The sequence below is a fragment of the Heterodontus francisci genome, chromosome 2 (genome assembly GCF_036365525.1).
Source record: "Heterodontus francisci isolate sHetFra1 chromosome 2, sHetFra1.hap1, whole genome shotgun sequence".
NCBI lineage: Eukaryota > Metazoa > Chordata > Chondrichthyes > Heterodontiformes > Heterodontidae > Heterodontus > Heterodontus francisci.
The window spans coordinates 183,517,468-183,539,289 of NC_090372.1; the positions used below are offsets into that span (position 1 = coordinate 183,517,468).

At 41.7% G+C, this 21,822-nt stretch overlaps 1 protein-coding gene across 4 annotated transcripts in view; it reads right to left on the reverse strand.

Annotated features, from left to right (window-relative positions):
* Nucleotides 1-21,822, reverse strand: part of LOC137349219 (partitioning defective 3 homolog) — a 956,485-nt gene that overhangs the window by 92,680 nt on the left and 841,983 nt on the right. For all 4 annotated transcript variants that reach the window (XM_068014722.1, XM_068014712.1, XM_068014729.1 and 1 more), the window contains one exon: nt 19,250-19,375. In XM_068014722.1, the coding sequence (XP_067870823.1) occupies nt 19,250-19,375 (126 nt within the window). The remainder of the gene's footprint in view (nt 1-19,249; nt 19,376-21,822) is intronic.

Sequence of the window (21,822 nt, forward strand, 5' to 3'; positions counted from 1 at the left end):
ACTGACCTATCAGTCTACTCTTAATCATCAGCAAAGTGATGGAAGGTCGACAGTGCTATCAAGTGGCATTTGCTCAGCAATAACACAGTCACTGGCGCTCAGTTTGGGTTCTGTCAGGGCCACTCAGCTCCTGACCTCATTCCAGCCTTGGTCCAAACATGGACAAAAATACTGAACGCCAGAGGTGAGAGTGACTGCCCTTGACATCAAGGCAGCATTTGACCAAGTGTGGCATCAAGGAATCCTAGCAAAACTGGAGCCAATAGGAATTGGAGTCATACCTAGAAGATGGTTGTGGTTGTTGGAGGTCAATCATCTCAGACGCTGGACATCACTGCGGAGTTCCTCAGGGTGGTGTCCTGGGCCCAACCATCATCAGCTGCTTCCTCAATGACCTTCCCTTTATCATAAGGTCAAAAGTGATGAAGTTTGCTGATGATTGCACAATGCTCAGCACCATTTGTGACTCCTCAGATACTGACGCAGCCCATTCCCAAATGCAGCAAGACCTGGACAATATCCAGGCTCGGGCTGATAAGTGGCAAATAACATTTGCACCACACAAGTGCCAGGCAATGACCATCTCAAACAAGAGAGAATTGAACCATCTCCCCTTGATGATCAATGGCATTACCAACACTGATTCCCCCATTATCAACATCCTGGGGGTTACAATTGACCAGAAACTTAACTGGACCAGCAACATAAATGCTTTGGCTACAAGAACAGGTTAGAAGCTGAGAATTCTGTGGCGAGTAACTCACCTCCGGTCTCCCCAATGCCTGTCCACTATTTACAAGGCATAAGTCAGGACTGTGATGGAATACTCTCCACTTACCTGGAGAGTGCAGCTCCAACAACACTTAAGAAGCTCAACACCATCCAGCACAAAGCAGCCTGCTTGACTGGCAGCCCATCCACCACCTTCAACATTCACTCCTTTCACCACCAACGCACAGTGGCAGCAGTGATGCAGGATGCACTGCAGCAACTCACCAAAGCTCCTTAGACAACGTCTTCCAAACCCGTGACCTTTATCACCTAGAAGGACAAGGGAAGCAGATGCATGGGAACACCACCACCTGCCAGTTCCCCTCCAATCCACACACCATCCTGACTTGGAACTATATCGCCGTTCCTTCACTGTCACTGGGTCAAAATCCTGGAACTTCCTTCCTAACAGCACTGTGGGTGTACCGACCCCACATGGACTGCAGGTTCAAGAAGGCAGCTCACTGCCACTTTCTCAATTGCAATTAGGGATGGACAATAAATGCTGGCCTAGCCAGCGACGCCAGCACCCCACGAACAAATATGTACATATAAAAGCATTATCTCCAGGATCAAGTCTTGTTTGCAAGGCAAGTATGTATAACATATATAAAGACACATTAGCATATGAATCACATTGGAAGCTTGGAGATGACTGTAACACCTAATGATTACCATGTCTATTACCTGGTCAAAGTATTAAAACACTGATCAACAAAAACAATTAAGCTACAAAGGACAGGTACGAGGAAGGAAACAGCAGAAGGCCAAGAACAAGTAGCTCGCCCATCAACTCAACCCCTGGACTTCAGGCAAAGTTTTGACAGATCTCAGTTGAACCAGTTGATGAGCTGTAGAAGTAATGAATTCTAGAGAGGGATCCAGAACATGTAAACAAAGCAAATTTTGACTGTTGGGGGACATTTAAGATTTCTATCCCTTTCACCTCACCCAGATGAAATGATGAACGTAGAACACGAGATTTCACTCATTGTAATGTTATTAGACTGTGTGATGCTAAGGTACTTGGTTGTTTATTTACCCTCGCCAAGTGGAATTATTTTGTCTTCAATCAAGCTGAATTGATCACTGCATCTACCACCTACTTTGGTTGACTGTATCCTTCATCGCAGATGACACAAATGTTACAAAAATCCATTTCCATGCTTGGGAGTAAGAAAAAGGAGCAGCTTTCGATCTGTGTCGTCCCCTCCCATCTTGCTGCAAAAGACTCAATGTTCAATGCCAGTGGCCACAAACATCTACTGTAGATTATAACACATCAGTTCTGCTCCACTTCCCACTCAAACAGCATACAGATCCAATTCACTTAATTGCAACAGCTGTCAATCAGGCTATCCAACTGCTTTACCTGAAGCAAAAAGTAACACCTTTAGGAGACAAAAGTAACCTTTGAAAGATGGCGATTAGGCAAAAAAAAAATACAATGGTGGAGCCACTAAAGCGGAAGAAAAGCACTTTAGAGCATTGCCAAGACTGTGGATGCTTAAGGTTACAATGAGCCTGCAGTGGCCTTTCTTTACAGCAGCCCATTTTGCACATCATCTTTTGCTGGCCTCAGTTAATCTCAGTTTTCTTCGCAGTGACCTTGGAGGTATGCTTCCATCTGTACTGTGGCACTGAAATATTTCTGAGGTTTAATAAGCTATTTGAATGCAACATTTGAGGTTCATTCCAACAAGAGTGAAAGTTAAGGGAACCTATAACAGGGCTCCTTGGATGATGAGGGAGATAAAGGTTATGATTATAAAAAGAGGGTATATGATGCATGTCAGGTGAATTTTTCAAGTGAGAACCAGGCCATATACAATAAGTTGAGGGGGAAGGTGAAGAAGAAAATAAGACTCGCAAAGAGAGTATATGAGAATTGAATGGCAGCCAACATAAAAGGGATCCCAAAAATCTTCAACTGGCATGTCTTCTTTGGCCTCCTTGTCTCGGGAGACAATGGGTAAGCACCTGCAGGTGGTCAGTGGTTTGTGGAGCAGCACCTGGAGTGGCTATAAAGGCCAATACTAGAGTGACAGACTCTTCCACAGGTGCTGCAGATAAAATTAGTTGTCAGGGCTGTTTCGCAGTTGGCTCTCCCCTTGCGCTTCTGTCTTTTTTCCTGCCAACTACTAAGTCTCTTCGATAGTAAGTGGGGAGTAAGCGCTGGAGTGGGGCTTATTAGGGACAAAGAGGGCAATATATGCTTAGAGGCCCAGGGCAAGGCTAATATACTTAATGAGTACTTTGTATCAGCGTTCACTAAGGAAGTGGAATCTGATAAAATAATCGGTAGAAGCGGAGAGAGTAGAGACATTGAATAGGATACAAATTGAGAAGGGAAAGTTACTAAAAAGGCTGGCTATGGTTCGGGTTGATAAGTTCTTGGTCCAGATGGCTTGTATCCCAGGTTGCTGAAGGAAGTGGGGATGGAGATAGCAGAAGGGCTTGTCATAATCTTCTAAAATTCCCTGGATACGAGGAAAGTGCCAGAGGATTTGAGAGTGGCAAATGTGACACCCTTATTCAAGAAAGTGTATAAGGACAGACCAAGCAACTACAAGCCAGTTAGTTTAACATCAATGGTGGGTATGAGTTTAGCAACAATAATCAGGCAAAAAATCAACACACTTGGAGAGGTTCAAGTTAATTAAAGACAGCCAGCATCGATTTGCAAAAGGCAGATCATGCTTGACTAATTGAATTTTTTGATGAAGTAACAGAGAAGGTTGATGAAGGGAATTCGGTGGATGTTGTTTATATGGATTTTAGGAAAGCATTTGATGAGGTAGCACATAACAGGCTGATTAACAAAATTGAGGCTCATGGAACAGGAGGGTCAGTGTCCAATTGGATAAAACAAATTGGCTTGAGTTGTAGTAAATGGTTGTTTTTCAGAGTGGAGGATGGTAGACAGTGGTGTTCCGCAAGGGTCAGAACTGGGACCACTGCTTTGTTTTGCTTTATATAAATGACTTGAATCTTGGAATACAGAGTAGAATCCCAAAATTTGCCGATGACATCAAACTTGGAGGTGTAGCAAACAGTGAAGATGATCTGAACCGCCTGCAACAGGACACAGATAGGCTAGCAGAACAAGTGGCAGATGGAATTTAATACTGACAAGTATTTTGGCAGAAGGAATAGGGAGAGGCAATATATACTTAATGGCACAGTTCCTAGGAGTATGCAGGCACAGAGGGACCTGGAGGTGCATGTGGATCAATCTTTGAAGGTGGCAGGATATATTCAGAGAATGGCTAGTAAAGCATATGGGATCTTGGTCTTCATAAATAAAGGCATTGAGTACAAGAGCAGGGAAGTTATGCTGAACCTTTATAAAGCTCTGGTTAGGCCTTAGCTGGAGTACTGCGTCCAGTTTTGGTCACCATACTTTGGAAGTCTGCTTTTCAGACTGGAGGATGGTAGTCAGTGGTGTTCCCCAAGGGTCAGTGCTAGGACCACTGCTATTTGCTATATATAAATGGCAGGGATCTTGGAATACAGAGCAGAATCTCAATATTTACTGACGACACCAAACTTGGAGGTATAGCAAACAGTGAGGATGATATGTCTGCAACAGGACATAGATAGGCTAGCAGAAGCAGATGGAATTTAATATTGACAAGTGTGAGGTGATGCATTTTGGCAGAAGGAATAGGGAAAGGCAACATATAATTAATGGCACAGTTCTAAAGAGTGTGCAGGAACAGAGGAACCTAGAGCTGGATGTGCATAGATCTTTGAAGGTGGAAGGACATATTGAGAGAGTGATTAGTAAAGCAAATGGAATCTTGGGCTTCATAAATAGAGGGATTGTGTACAAAAACAGGGAAGTTATGCTAAACCTTTATAAAGCTCTGGTTAGGCCCCATTATGTCCAGTTCTGGTCACCACACTTCAGGGAAGATGTGAGGGTCTTTGAGAGAATGCAGAGGAGATTTACCAGAATGCTTCCAGAGATGGAGGATTTTAGTTGGAAGGTTAGGTTGGAAAAGCTGGGTTTGTTCTCTTTAGAACAAAAGAGATTGAGGGGAGATTTAATAGAAGTTTACAAGATTATGACAGGCTTAGATAATTCGACAAGGAAAAACTGTTCCTGTTAACAAATGGTACAAAGACTAGGGGACACAGATTGAAAGTTTTGGGTAAAAGATGCAGGGGGAATATGAGGAAGCACTTTTTTATGCAGCAGGTGGTAATGACCTGGAACTCGCTGCCCACAAGGGTGGTGGAAGCAAAGACAATCAATTACTTCAAGAGGAAGTTGGATGGCCAACTGAAACATTTGCAGGGCTACAGGGATCGAGGCAGGGAATGGGACTGACTACATAGCTCTGTGGAGAGCTGGCATGAACTCGATGTCTCAAATGGCACCTTGAAAGCCATAAATGACACTATGACTTTAGGATGTGAGGGTCCTTGACAGGGTGCAGAGAAGATTTACCAGAATGATTCCAGGGATGGGGGATTTTAGTTACAAGATTAGGTTGGAAAAACTGGGGTTATTCTCCTTAGAACAATGGAGATTGAGGGGAGATTAATAGAAACGTACATGTTGTGACAGGCTTAGATAAGTTAATCAAAGGAAAACTGTTCCCATTAACTAATGGTACAAGGACTATGGGACACAGATTGAACGCTTTGGGCAAGAGGTGCAGGTGGGAATATGAGGAAGTACTTTTTTCAGCAGCAGGTGGTAATAACTGGAACTCGTTGAACACGAGGGTGGTGGAAGCAGAGACAATCAATGACTTCAAAAGGAAATTGGATGGCCACTTGAACGCAATAAACTTCCAGGGCTTTGGGGAGCGAGCAGGGGAGTGGGACTGACTGAATAGCTCCGTGGAGAGCCAGCATGGACTCGATGGGACGAACAGCCTCCTCCTGGGCCATAAGTGACTCTATGCCTCTTTCTTAATTTCCTCACTACATGGTCCTGTGGGGTCTCAGAGAACATAAAGTATACTGATGTATAATCAACCTAGAATGAATTTAGAATGTAAACGCAATAGAACAGTTTTAAAAATTGTTAAAATAAATAAACCCCCAAATTACTTTCCCTTCCCCTGTAGCCTCACTGTATGTCCATTTATCCCAATACATATTTAAATAAAACTGTAATGCATGACTTCTAATCACTAAGTGCTCTAAATGTTACAGACTCCAATGCTAGGCATAAAGACTGCTAGTAACTGAAATCAGATTTTAAACTCACCACTATTTTGATTCAGACAAATCACTTTTTAAAGCTATTCAATAAACAACCAATGCAAAATGCGCTGCTTTGGTTGGAAGAAGCATTGAAGTGAGGTCTGGTTTGCTTATTTACCTGGACATTAAAAACTCACTGACACTGCAGGGAGTACTGGCCTTCCTCGACCACCACCAAAAACAAAAGTATTAATTATTCTTCTCATTGCTGCTTGTTGGATATTGCTGAGCACAAAATAGCTGCTGTTTATGTCTACAGAACAATGCGTTCAGTAATTCATTGCTGGCAGCACTGAGATATTTCTAAGAGTTGATGAGCACTGTTTAAATACAAACCTTCCTTGATTTCCTCACTTTAGGGTCCTGTTGGATGTCTGAGAATATCAGGCAATATAGTAGGGGGAATGTTGATAATTGTTAAGTGAACTTGGACCTGCAATGTAGGGCTCCAGTATAATCTAAAAGCAGGAACATTTTGCAAGGGGTTGGGGGAGGGGGGAAATGAAGGGATGGGGAAATAAAGGGATGGGGGAATAAAGGGATGGGGGAATAAAGGGATGGGGGAATAAAGGGATGGGGGAATAAAGGGATGGGGGAATAAAGGGATGGGGGAATAAAGGGATGGGTTAAGGGTAATACTGTACAGACATGAACAACACCAGATTGAAAACACTTTCAATTCAAAACAAGTCCCTTTGGTACGAGTACTTCATGGCTTAAAATAGAACTTGAAGGTGAGCATTTCCAGCAACAGTAATGGCTGCACTATCTGCATCTTCTCACAGTATCGCAAAAGATGGCAAAAAAAAAGGCCTTCTAATTGTTTGAAGGTGTTTCACAATGCAAATCACCATTCACAACCACAGAAGGCCTGAGGTGAGTAGCTTAACCACTACTCCAATGACTTACTGGATTTGGTTTTTAATTATTAATGTTTAGCTTTAAGTAAATAAAGTGGACTCGAGACTACATAACCTCCATTGATCTGAACTTTCTGAACTGCAATTGCATCTCTATAACAATTGAACCTTGACTGCAGATGCAGCAATGTACTTGCTGACTGACCTACACGCTCCCTGAAGCGAAGCAAATATTGTAGAACCTCCTCGACTGTAGTCTCTCTGTTGCATTTAAATTGTGCTCATTTCATTGTTTAAAGATTACCTGGGAATGGGGCGGGGGGGGGGGGGGGGGGGGGGGGAGAAAGAAAGGAAGGACTTCCAAAATAAAATTTGTTGAGGACAGAGAAGTAGAGTTTCCACTTCAACTGCAATCGGGAATTTGCACTGATTAGGTTGTGTTCAAGCTTTCTGTGAAAATTCATTTGCATAATCACACAGCAAAAATTCCATGAACCAGTACATTTTTGGAATCTTTCTACAACTGGAGGCTCATAAACAATAGTGTTTATTTATATAAAAACTTCACCTGAACAAAATGTCCCAAGGCGCTTAACAGGAGTGTTAAAACATTTTTTTCATTGAGCCGTATATGGCGATATTAGAGCAGGCGGTCAAAAACCTGGTCAAACAGGTAGGTTTTAAGGAGTGTCTTAAAGGAGGAAGGAGAGGTAAAGAGGCTGTGCGGTCTCGGGAGGGAATTCCAAAGCTCAGGGCCTATGCAGCTAAAGGCATGGCCACCAATGGTGGAGCAATTAAAATCAGGGATGTGAAAGAGGCCAGATTTGTAGGAGTGCAGATATCTCCAAGGGTTGTGAGGCTGGAGATTATAGAGATAGGGAAGGGCGAGGCTATAGAAGAATTTGGAAACAAGAATGAGAATTTTAAAATTTAGGCATTACTTAACCAGGAGCCAATGTAGGTCACAGAGGAGAGGGTTGATGGGTGAAAGGGATTTAGCACGAGTAAGGACACGGATAGCAGAGCTTTGGATGACCTCAAGTTTATGGTACAAAGAATGTGGGACTCTGGCCAGGAGTGCGTTGGAATAGTCAAATCTAGAGGTAACAAAGGCAGGGGTGAGGGTTTCAGCAGCAGATGAGCTGAGGGAGGGCCTCAAAGGCTAATACTCTGCACTTCAGTACTACAGAACCCACTTTCAATAAGGACATGTCCTCTAAGAATTCAAACTCTGAGCTGTCTGATATTCTCTAAGCAACGATAGCGACGTTTAAGAGGCATCTTGACAAATACATGAATAGGATGGGAATAGAGGGATACGGTCCCCGGAAGTGCAGAAGATATAGTTTAGGCAGGCATCAAAATCGGTGCAGGCTTGGAGGGCCGAATGGCCTGTTCCTGTGCTGTACTGTTCTTTGTTCAACTCGGTTCTGTTTTTGTTGTAATTTCTAACTATTTTTCAACCTGAAGAAGCTTTTACTTTTTAACTTTTAAATGGCTAACTTTAAATTGAAGACTGTCTTTGTTTACTCACTCACTGTCTGAACTCTCCTTCGATGGATGTGTCTCCTTACTCTCTGATGCTATTACTTTACACAGTATTTCTAACCCACTCACTCGTGATCTCCTCAGATGGAGATGGGTTTGATGAGCTCACTTCTTCTTGAACTCTCCCCTTTTTTCTCACATCTGTAAAGATGCAGATTTTCTGCCACTTTGCTGCTTTACATCTATCCCTGTGGGTTGTCATGGCTTCCATTGTGAAGCCAGGTGACCTAATCGTTCAGTTGTGATGTGGGCACATATAAGTCCTTCCAGTTACCTGTGTTAGTTTAAGATGGGTGCGGGTTAATGCACAGCCCAGAGGTACACAACTTGTTGACAAGGCAATAATTGCAACTTTTGGCAGCCATGCTGGATTGTGCAGCTGTTTCATAGAGTCATACAACACAGAAGCAGGCCCTTTGGCCCACTGTGTCCATGCTAGCCATCGAGCCTATCTATTCCAATCCCATTTTCCAGCACTTGGCCTGTAGCCTTATATGCTATGGCATTTTAAGTGCTCATCTAAGTACTTCTTAAATGCTGTGAGGGTTCCTACCTCTACCACCCCTTCAGGCAGTGTGTTCCAGATTCCAACCACCCTCGGGGTGAAAATTTTTTTCCTCAACTCCCCTTTAAACCTCCTGTCCCTTACTTTAAATCTATGCCCCCTGCTTATTGACGCCTCCACTAAGGGAAAAAGTTTCTTTCTATTTATGCTCCTCATAATTTTGTATACCTCAATCAGGTCCCCCCCTCAGCCTTCTCTGCTCTAAGGGAAATAACCCTAGCCTATCCAGTCTCTCTTCATAGCTGAATTGCTCCAGTCCAGGCAACATCCTGGTGAATCTGCTCTGTACCCTCTCCAGTGCAATCACATCCTTCCCATAGTGTGGCAACCAGAACTGTACACAGTACTCCAGCTGTGGCCTAACTAGCATTTTGTACAGCTCCATCATAACCTCCCTGCTCTTATATTCTGTGCCTCGGCTAAAAAGGCAAGTATCCCATATGCCTTCCTAACCACCTTATCAACCTGTGCTGCTGTCTTCAGTGATCTATGGACAAGTATACAAAGTTCCCTCTGTACTTCCTATAGTCCCACCATCCACTATTATTCCCTTGCCTTGTTAGTCCTCCCAAATGCATCACCTCACCCTTCTCAGGATTAAATTCCATTTGCTACTGCTCTGCCCATCTTACCAGCCCATCTATATCGCCCTGTAATCAAAGGCTTTCCTCCTCACTATTTACGACACCACCAATTTTCAACCCTAATTTAGACTCTAAATGCCAGAGGCTTTAGAAGTGCTTATGCCAGAATATGCAGAAATGGGACTGTAAACTGGACATTTCTAGTAAAATACCTCAAATTTGAAATGTTTATCAACCAAATTCAGCTTTAATTAACTTAAAGATACAAGATCTGACCTCTCATGACCTTTTACAGTTAAATACATATAAATAGTGAAAGGCGAGTCAAAGGAAGGGTGAGGCCAATTAGGGACCAAAAAGGAAATTTCTTGCAGAGACAGAAGCATGGGTGAAGTAGTAAATGAGTTCTTTGCATCTGTCTTCACTCAGGAAGAGGATGCTGCCAATGTAGCAGTAAAGCAGTTGTGATATTGGACAGGAAAATTATAAATGGGAGGTACGATAAAGCTGGCAGTCCTCAAAGTAGAAGAGTCACCTGGCCCAGATGGGAGGCATCCTAGATTACTGCAGGAAGTTAATGCTGGAAATTGCAAAGGTTCTGGCCACAATCTTCTAATCCTCCTTAGATTTTTGGGACTGCTGCTCGAGGACTGAAAATTTGCAAATCTTACATGCCTATTCAAAAAAGGGGAGATGGATAAATGCAGCAACTACAGGCCTGTCAACCTAATGTCAGTAGACCAGAAACATAATTTTGTCCCAGGCCAAGATTAAATGAAATTTGGAAAAGTATGAGCTAATAAATGAAAGACAGCACAGATTTGTCAAAGACAAATTTTGACTAATTTAATTTTGACTGTTTGACTAATTTAATTGAGCTCTTTGATGAAGTAACAAAGAGGGCTGATGAGAGCAGCACAGTTAATGTTGTGTATATGGCCTTTCAAAAGCTGTTTGACAAAGTACCACGTAATAGACTTGCTAGTAAAGTTGAAGCCCAAGGGATTAAAGGAGCAGTGGCTATCTGGAAAGAAATTGGCTTAAGAAACGGGAAGTATCACATTTTAGGAAGGATGTCAAGGCCTTGGAGAAGGTGCAGAGGAGATTTACCAGGATGGTACCAGGGATCAGGGACTTCAGTTACGTGGAGACATTGGAGAAGCTGTGATTGTTCTCCTTAGAGCAGAGAAGGTTAAAGGGAGATTTAACGGAGTTGTTCAAAATCATGAAGTGTTCCGATAGGGTAAAGAAGAAACTGTTTCCAGTGGCAGAAGGGTCGATAAACAGTTTAAGGAGATTGCCAAAGAAGCAGAGGTGACATGAGGAAATGTTTTATTAAGCCCTGAGTTATGAGGAATGCCTGCCTGAAAGGGTGGTGGAAGCAGGTTCAATACGAACGCTCAAAAGGGAATTGGATAAATATTTGAAGGGCAATGGGGAGCGAGTAGGGAGTGCGACTAATTAGATAGTCTTTTCAAAGAGCTGGCACAAGCATGATGGGCCAAATGGTTTCCTTCTGTGCTGTGTCATTCTATGAATAAAAAGTATTCTTTGACTTATTTAGAAGTAGTAACTTTGTGCAGTTTCATCAATACTGCAAAAATGGGTTTATCAGCAAAATAAGCACTTTTAATAAGAGCATCCAGTCCTCTACCTGAGAGTAACCTCACTTAAAATACCCCAAAATGATACTGATCCTTTTAATATTCTCATTGGTGTATACAAGTCAATTTCTTAGAGAATGAAATACTTTCGGATATGCCTTGGTCCAAACCTTCTAAAATGTTCCTATAAATACCTGTCCGCCTAAGAAAATGTGTGCAATTTGAACAACCTTGCTGAGCCAACATAATCGTCAGAATCTCACAAGTTCAACACAGGAGTCACAGCCACTTTTGAGGACAGATTCAAACAAACTAAACATTGAAGCAGCATAACCCAGCCCCGTTGACCCTGCAAAGTCCTCCTTACTCGCATCTGCGGGCTTGTGCCAAAATTGGGAGACCTGTCCCACAGACTAGTCAAGCAACAGCCTGACATAGTCATACTCACAGAAACATACCTTACATCCAATGTCCCAGACACCAATATCACCATTCCTGGGTATGTCTTGTCCCACCAGCAGGAGCGACCCACAAGAGGAGGCAGCACAGTGGAGTGGTATGCAGGCAAGAGGGAATCCTCAACATTGACTCCAGACCTCATGACGTCTCATGGCATCAGGTCAAACACGGGCGAGGAAACCTTCTGCTGATCACCACCTACCGCCCTCCCTCAGCTAATGAATCAGTATGGCTGAAGGCACTGGATACTACAAAGGCCATGGGCCCTGACAACATTCCAGCAATAGTACTGAAGACTTGTGCTCCAGAACTAGCTGCGCCCCTAGCCAAGCTGTTCCAGTACAGCTACAACATTGGCATCTTCCCAGCAATGTGGAAAATTGCCCAGATATGTCCTGTACACAAAAAGCAGGACAAATCCAACCTGGCCAATTACCGCCCCATCAGTCTACTCTCAATCATCAGTAAAGTGATGGAAGGTGTCATCGACAGTGCTATCAAGCGGCACTTGCTCAGCAACAACCTGCTCAGTGATGCTCAGTTTGGGTTTCACCAGGGTCACTCAGCTCCTGATCTCATTACAGCCTTGGTCCAAACATGAAAAAAGAGCTGAACTCTAGAGGTGAGGTGAGCGTGACTGTCCTTGACATCAAGGCGGCACTTGACCAAGTATGGCATCAAGGAAAATGAGCAAAACTTTCCCTTGTTTGGAGTCATACCTAGAAGATGATTGTGGTTGTTGGAGGTCAATCATCTCAGTCGCAGGACATCACTGCAGGAGTTCCTCAGGGTAATGTCCTAGGAACATAGGAGCAGAAGCTGGCCATTCAGCCCATCGAGCCTGCTCTGTCATTCAGTACCATTGTGGATGATCATCCACTTCAATGCCTTTTTCCCACACTATCCCCATATCCCTTTATGTCATTGGTATTTAGAAAGCTGTCAATTTCCGCTTTAAACATTCTCAATGACTGAGCTTCCACAGCCCTCTGGGGTAGAGAATTCCAAACATTCATGACCCTCTGAGTAAAGAAATTACTCCTTATCGTGGTCCTAAGTGATTTCCCCCTTATTTTGAAATTGTTGCACCTGGTTCTAGACTCCCCAACCGGGGGAAACATCTTAGCTGCATCTAACCTGCCTATCCCATGAAGTATTTTGTAGGTTTCAATGAGATCACCTCTGATTCTTTGAAACTCTAGTGAATAGAGGCACAGTTTCCCCAATCCCTCTTCATAGGATAGTCCCGCCATCCTAGGAACAAATCTGGGTGAACCTTTGTTGCAATCCCTCTATGGCAATAATATCCTTCCTAAGGTCCGGGGATCAAAACTGCACACAGTACTCCAGGTGCGGTGTAAGCAAGGTTCCATACAATTGAAACAAGACGTCGCTACTCCTGTACTCTAATCCTCTTGTCATAAAGGTTAACCTACCATTAGCCTTCCTAATTGCTTGCTGCACTTGCGTGTTAGCTTTCAGTGACTTATTGATGAGGACACCCAGGTCCCTTTGAACATCTACACTTGCTAATCTCTTCCCATTTAAGAAATACTCTACAAATCCATTCCTCCTACCAAAGTGGATAACCTCACATTTTTCCACATTATATTCCATCTTCTTGCCCACTCACTCTGTCCAACTCCCCTTGAAGCCACTTCGTATCTTCCTCACAACACACATTCCCACCTAGTTTTGTGTCATCTGCGAACTTGAAAATATTACATTTGGTCCCCACATACAAATCGTTGATGTATATTGCGAACAGCTGGGCCAAAGTATTGATCCCTGCGGTACAACACTAGTCACAGCCTGCCAATGCAAGAATGACCCTTTTATTCCTACTCTCTGTTTTCTGCCTGTTAACTAATCCTTAATCCATGCCAGTATATTACCTCCTATCCCATGTGCTTTAATTTTGCTAACCAACCTCCTGTGGGGGACTTTATCAAAGGCCTTTTGAAAATCCAAGTATACTGTGTTCGCCGTCTCCCCTTTATCAATCCTGTTCGCAAAATGTAATTTTTCCATTCATAAATCCATGTTGACTATGCCTAATCAGATCATTATCCAAATGTCCATTTATCACATCCTTCAGAATAGATTCTAGCATTTTCCCTACTACTGATATAAGGCTAACAGGCCTGTAGTTCCCTGTTTTCTCTCTCCCTCCCTTCTTAAATAATGGGGTGACATTTGCGACCTTCCAATCTGCAGGAACATCTCCAGTATCTATAGAATTTTGGAAGATGATCACCAATGCATCCACTATCTCTACAGCTATCTCTTTCAACACCCTGGGATGGAGAATATCAGGTCCCGGAACTTACTAACCTTCAACTCCAAGTAATATCTCCAATACAACTTCTTACGAACACTAATTTCCTTTAATTCCTTATTCTAGAGATCCTAGTCCCTTGGATCTCTAATTATGGGAGATTTCTTGCATCTTCCTCAGTGAAGACAGGCACAAAGTAATCATTTAGCTTCTCTGCTATTTCTCTATTCCCCATTATAAATGCACCTGACTCTCCCTGTAATGGACCCACATTTGTCTTAGCCAAATGTTTCCTTTTTACGTACCTATAGAAGATTTTACAGTCCATTTTTTATGTTTTTTGCTAGTTTACATTCATATTCCATCCTCCCTTTCTTGGTCCTCCTTTGCTGGATTCTAAAATCATCCCAATCCTCAGCTTTACTATCATTTCTGGCAACTTTATAGGCCTTTTCTTCTAATTTTATATAATCCTTAACGTCCCTTGTTAACCACGGTTGACTGACTTTTTGGTTTTTGTGCCTTGAAGGAACATATAGTTGCTGTAAACTATGAAATAATTCTTTAAAGACCATCCATTGCCTATGTACTGTCATACCTTAAATGCATTTTCCCAATCCACCTCAGCCAATTTGCTCTTCACACATTCATAATTTCTTTTGTTCAAATTTAACACACTGGCTTCAGATTGAACTACCTCACTTTCAGATATAACGCAAAGTTCTATCATATTATGGTCACTCATCCCTAAAGGTTCATTTACAACAAGATTATTAATTAGCCCTATCTCTTCCAAGTCACTCGTCCTCCTGACTTGGAAATATATCGCCGTTCCTTCACAGTCGCTGGATCAAAATCCTGGGACTCCCTCCCTAACAGCATTCTATGTGTACCTACACCACCAGATGGACCGCAGCGGTTCTGAAGGGCAATTAGGGATGGTCAACAAATGCTGGCTTTGCCAGCAACACCCATAATCCATGAAAGAATGAAAAAATGATGGAAAACACAAACATAAGCGAGTTTGGGTGTAGCTCACTTACATTTAAAATTCCCTGATCTTTTGTGCTAGTTCAATCAATTTTGCCCACATTGCACTGATATTACTAGCAGGAATGAACAGGTACTCGTCCCCAGAATTTTGAATCTTTCTTCCAGAACTGAGGGTAATGCTGGTCGGATTTCTGAACAAGGTAGGGTACAGCAAGTATTCCTTTAATCATTCCATGGTTTGCAATGTTAATGTTATACGGGTTGAATTGATTACATAATAGCATTTACTGCTTCTAATTGCAGTTGAACACTTAGTCAAAAATTAATCGTTTTATTAGAAAAAGGATAGCCCTTGATCATTTGTTTTAATTGATATCCTGATCTTTGTATTTTTTAAAAATTCTGATTAATGTCTGTTTACTTTGCCTGTATTACAGCAAAATACAGAAGGTGGCAGAGGGGTGTTAGCTGCTAAAATCATCACATTTTCATCAATAATGGAAAAGCCATGACAGCCTTCTTCCTGAAACTTAGAAACTTGATTTGCAATGTTTTGAAAGGACAAGATACCCACGAATGCTAATTAGGGATAATTTGAAACTTCACATGCTAATTAAGAAATATTCAAAGCTATGTTCCATCTTTATAAAAATTGCAGGGTATATTAGTTATGCGAAAAAGGGAGAAGTTTGCTAATTGGACCATATTTACATATGCAGATGAGCAGTCCAAAATAGTTTCTCCACTGTAATTAAAATAGCACAAATGATGCGTTACAAGCAGCCCTATGCTATAGTTAGATTTATGTCTCTTGTCCATTTGTGCAGATGCAATTTCTTCAGTGAAATTCCAATTTGTGCATTGTACTTCAACCTGAGTTTGAAGTGCAAATTCTGTGCAGGAACTTTAAAAAAAAACCTGAATAACTCAACATTCTCTTTACTATTGGTTGCATTTCTTTAGCCAAAGAATACATCCAACGGGTCTTTGATTCTTAATTTATGCATGCTATAAGAGGATATGAAGCTTTGGCGTAAGTATAGAGAAGAACGACAAGATTGAACCCAAACGACTTAAGAAGAAAGGTTAAAAAAGCCAAATCTCTACAGCCTGGAGAAAGGACAATTAAAGGGGAGCTTGTTGAAATATATAAATATTAAATGGATTAGGTAAGGTAAATCCCAATACAACTTTAAAAATAATCCAGGCTAATAGAATCAGAGGTCATAAGTATAAACAAGTGGGAAATAAATTTGGATGAAACATTTTCACCAAAAGGATGATAAATGTCTGGATAATCTGCCGGATAAAGTAGTAAGCGCTTACATTTGGGGCATTCAATCTACAGTTGGATATTAGGATGGGAGGGATAGAATAATGGAGGACCAGGGTACTGTGGACTTTTTCATATTAATAACTATGTTTTTCTGTACAGTACAAATCTACAAAGTCTCACATAATTCAAAACCCGTTCCTTTGCAAGGAGATAAATGGATTAATTTCAGAGACCAGTCAGTTACGGATTACTGATTTGTGTTCGGCACAAAACTCAAGAATACTGTTGGATCAGTTAACTGAAGCCATTTATTTCCCACAAAGGCACAACCATGCATTCTGTTGATGTGACTGGCTTGAATTTAAAATTCTTCTCAGATAATTGGAAAAAAAATTGTACTTACTATTTTGCTGATTTCAGACAGATGGAGAGTGATAGATGTCACAGAACACCCCAAAAAGCCCAACAAAATAACTAAAACTCCCCAAAAACAGTTCAAGCATTTTAACCGAAGCAGAACATTTCAGCAGTGGGTGGTTTATGAACAACTAAACTATTTCAATCCTAAGAATATTTAGGAATAAGTAGAGTATTTTAAGGAGAGCAAGCTGTGGGTTCGAAAAACTCCTCTGACAGTCTGAAAAGTAAAGTTGCTGTGAGAACTCTACAAAAACATAAGTGCATAAATTCCACCCCTCACCCCCGCCACCTAAATTTTCCTGCATTTCTATTCTTCTCTCCTGAAAAACACCTACACCTCCTAGGCTATGGATACATAGATGACTGTAGTTGATACATCAATAGCTTTACATCAAATAAGTAGGCAATTTGGCCCTTTGTGTCCAACTCACTCTTGTAAAAGCTAACCACTTAGTTCCACTTTTCCCTGGTGGAGACTAGTGTTTACATCCTTCTAATTCCTCACAGATAATGAATGGCCAAAATCACGACTGTGGATGTGGGAGTCCAAACAGCAATTTTGATCTGGGTACTCAACCATTATGGATACGCCTAATCCTGTCCTGACCTGATAACTGTACTTTCTAGCAGGAGACTTAGAATACTTATCAGAGGTAGGAATCCAGATTCGTTCCCTGGCCAAGGCCAACTGCAGTGTCCCAATGCTTTGCAGCTAACTTAGCATGGGTCCTGAATTGAAACTGGGACCTTATCGTCTGCAAGTTACAAAATTTAATTACAGCATGTGTCACCATCTTAGAAAATATGCAATCATATTGTTGTTGAGTCCTATAAAGTTGGCACAATGCATCAGGTTTGATCTTAAGCAACCCCAAAGCTGCATTTCTAATGAAACAAACCTACTAGTTTCCCCAAGATGTTTAGTCTGAATACCCCAAACTTAATTTTAAAATGATAGCAAGCAAATAAAACATTTATAAAGAAATCAAGAAAATGTCCGCAATTAAAAAGGAGTTATAAAACGATTTGTTGCAGTGATTATTCACTTGTTATATTAGGACATTTATTCTACATGTCTTCTCTTTTACAAATTAATTACTGGCAAATTTCCACTGAGTATTGTATATTTTAAAACATTCATGTAGGTCAACAAGTCAAGAGGGTGACAGAATGTAGAGCTCTGACAGACAAGTTTCTGTTTCACCCAGTTGTTTAGACTCAACACCCCAAGACACAATGGACTCATGTAGATAACAACTTTTGTTTTAAAAAACACAGGTGCCTTGTAAGAAAGCCTATAGAAATTTCACACAAGAAGCAGACAATACATGAATTCTATCCCACTATAGATACAATAGTGGGCTGTTCTAAACAACAACTTACTTTTGTACAGTTAGAGGCAACTAGAATAACTGGAGCTATGTTACAATTTAAAACAATTCTTGTGCCAAATTGCTCAAAAGTGTTCCAAAGCAATTGTGTTTGTGCCATTTTATGTAAGCACACTTACTACAAATGTGCTTTATCAATCTGGCCAAAGACCTTGCCCAGTGTCCATTGATTGTCTATACAAGCCAGAAGTCTCTAAATTATCAGCAAAACCACTTCTTGAGGTAGATCTGGGTGCCTTTATAGGAATGAATCCTTTATATTGAAGTAATAGTGGCAGGGGTGGGGCGCTGGGTAATGCACAGGAAGACATAAAAATGTTCAAAGGTATAAACCGCTTCTCAAAAGTTGAGAAGGATTTTTCCCTAATCAGTATGGGTGAAACCATATAAAGTTCCACTTTCATGGATCTGTCAAGCTGGCTTTGATCAAAGAAATGCACTCAAGACCGCATTATAGAAGACAGAGTGCTTTCTGAAATTACTCCTGAATGGTAAAGCTCTAATTTTAAGGTTATGCCCCCTTGTTCTGGGCTTCCCCACAAGAGGAACAAATTTCTCACTATCCGCCCAATCAGCTCCTTTGATCATCTTAAACATCTCAATTAGATCATCACTTATTCTTCTACATTCAACATGCCTCCAACTCCTTCTTGTAAACACACCATCTAGTACTGCATGATGTAACTAAAAGAAAAGTAAAATCAAAAGTGGTATTTTCTAAACACCTCCAAGTTTCAATTTCCAAAAACATTTAAATATCTTGATCTGTTTGCTGGATTAGTTATTGTAAAATAAACAAATACCATTGATATAATTATATTAGCGATTTTTAAGCGTTACTACAAATTACATAACTGACTATTTGTTTTACTTGCATCCTTGCTTGGAGGAATTTCAATAAGGCACCCAAAGAAATAAAAGCTATCTTGCATAATGGGGAGGGATATTGAAATGCTGTCAATGCTTCTTGTATTCCACGTTAGACCTATTTAAAAAAAACTTGTGTCGAGAGTGCCCACTGACCATGTTAGATCCCTTGTAACTTTACCACTCCTGTGTCACACATCTTTCCTCAACAATGAGATAAAAATAGCTACCTTGAATATAACTCAGAATCCAACAGACTGCTTTATATTTATGTCTGGGGAATTGGAACAGCAAGAGAACCTCTCCATTTTCACTGCTATATTTTTGAGACGCACTATGTTGACTTTTCGGTAGCTTCTTCATGAAGCATCAAAAAGAATACATTGTCTTTATGTAGTACAGAATCATACCTCTCCTGTTCCTGTCTCATTCGTGTCCGCTCGTCCTCAGATGGCAGAGTTTCTTCCAGCTTGCCCTTGTTTGACCCTTTACGATCAAGCTTCCCAACTTTTTCCTCTTTACGGTATTTGCCAAACCTGGAGGGCACAATAAATTTGGATAAATGCTCAACTTTCAGAACTCATGTTATTTATTATGCATCGTTTTATTCTGAGGACCTTTTACAAGTAACAACAATGGGCTGGATTTTAAGGAATTCTCGACGTCAGAATCAGTGGCCGGGATGGGGGGGGGGGGCAGGGGTGTGGTGGGGGAGGGGGTGGTGCCTGTAGGTGGGCGCGAATGAGGCCCACCACAGACCTTGCCGCCGGCAGGACCTGGCCCGATCCTCCCGGCAGTGGCTATGCACCATGGAGGCCTCCCCGCTGCTAGGCAACGGGACCATAATTTGAATATTAAAATAATTAATTTAAGTAAACTTACCTCGCCTCTTGATGTCCCACTGCGATCTTCGGCCCGGTGGCCAGCACTCCCGCTTCTTCAGATCCCCATCTGGGGAAATGAGGCGCCACACTGGTGGGGAGCGGGGGGAGGTAAGTTTCTCAGTTGGTGGGGGAGGGCGCATGGGGGGCAGATGGAGTCAAATTCACATTGTGGGTGTAGAGGATGGTGGGAAGGGTTATAGTTTAAAGTTTGTGCAGTTGGGGGGAGGGAAGGTCAGCTTGTAAAGTTAAGTGTTTGGGTGGGGGTGGGGGGGGGCGGGGGAGTAGGGCAAATAATTAATTTAATTGTTACTGAGGGTGGGAGAGGGGCAAAATAAATATATTTATTCATTTTCAATCACTTCACCTTTAAATATTTAAATTTCACAGCAGGACTGCTGATGCCATTGCCAGGGATGGACAGCACGCCCTTCCATGTGATCGGGGGAGCGGGGTCCCGCCCGGCTATTTAAATGAGATGCCACATTTGGAATTACGGCAGCTCTTTGGCGGGCCATTTTATTCGCCTGCCACCAAAGTTGGTTTATAAGATTCAGCCCAATGTTTTCTTTGCAGAGGTCTAACAGCACAGTGCACAACTTAATAAAGGTACGTCAAGCACTTGAGTAGGTTGGAGAAATAAATGTGAGTAGACAGGATTTTTAAAATAAATGCACATTATTTTCTTTTTCCTCTTCCCCCCCGCCCCCCCACCTTCTCAATCAGTGCTCTCCTCTCCCCATCTGACTGAAGACTTTCATTGTTTGTTGAGCTATGGTTCAGTGACCACCCAAGTGACCAATGTTTATGTGTGAATGTAAATAGAGCACGTCAGCAGATGATTCAACCATGCAGGCATCACTTACAAACCCAATTCTGCCCTCACCCAAGGCTTGCATTAATGCACCTCCCATGAGGGTTAGCACGAGTGGAAACCCCTCGTGAGCCTTTTTCATTGCCCTTACAGTGAACCCACATCAACGACATGGGACCCTGCTGGTTTGTATGACTCAACTACCCACCGCCTTAACCAGCTCAGTAATTGGGAGAGCTGAAGGTCATTATTATCTTCCGCCTTTTCTCTGCTATTACTTGATTGCTGCATTATTCAAAGTGAAAGGGAGTGAGAGAGTTGCAATCTGCTCCCACTTTTCCAACAATATCTCTCTAAATCTTGCTTCCTTGAGGTGAAGGAGAACAGCCCAAGCTTGGGCACATCCCCATGGTGATGTAACTGAATACAAGGAGTAGGCACGTAGAGAAACCGCAGGCACAAATCCACACTGTAACACATCTCCAATGCACTGCCCTAGGGCAGTTCTTCAGGAGCAATGCGATCATGACATGAAAGAGATTGATAAATTGCATTCATTTAAAATGAAAAAGTAGACATCCATTTAAACATCAGGTTAATGAGTCTATATTGTAGTCTGAAACTCCATTATCAAACTATTCTTTGATCATTATTTTCAGTTATCACTTATTGTTCCCTCTATTATTATAAGGGTAGCTCAAATTGAACTATGAAAATCTTCGGTTGTTAAGACTTCCCAAGAGATTGTCTCAGCAGTCAACAGATAGGGCTTTGGTTAGAACCATAACCAGACCAAGAACTATAATAAGGTGCCTTGTCCAAAATCTTCACATTTTACTTATATTCATAAGTTCTTCTTAAAAAAAAACATATTTTTCCCTGTCCCAAGATTGCACAGGCAAGCCTTATTTGTTCTATTATCTTATGAATGCACACTCCAGTATCTTTACCATTCCATGTATTTCATGTGGACTCGCCACTGGAGAGTTAATGAGATTCATCACCAGCTTCACTGCCTGAGCAGTAATCTGGTAGGGCTGATCACCTGTCCGTTATAAAACTTGCCCAATTTTCATCCCATTCAAATTGATTCCCTTCGCTCATGGTTTCCTCAGTTATTATATCTTTTTCAAATAGCCATGCTTAAGCAATTGTACTGATCAATTGTCTAATCTTAATAAAAGCAAAATACTGCGGATGCTGGAAATCTGAAACAAAAACAAGAAATGCTGGAATCACTCAGCAGGTCTGGCAGCATCTGTGGAAAGAGAAGCAGAGTTAACGTTTC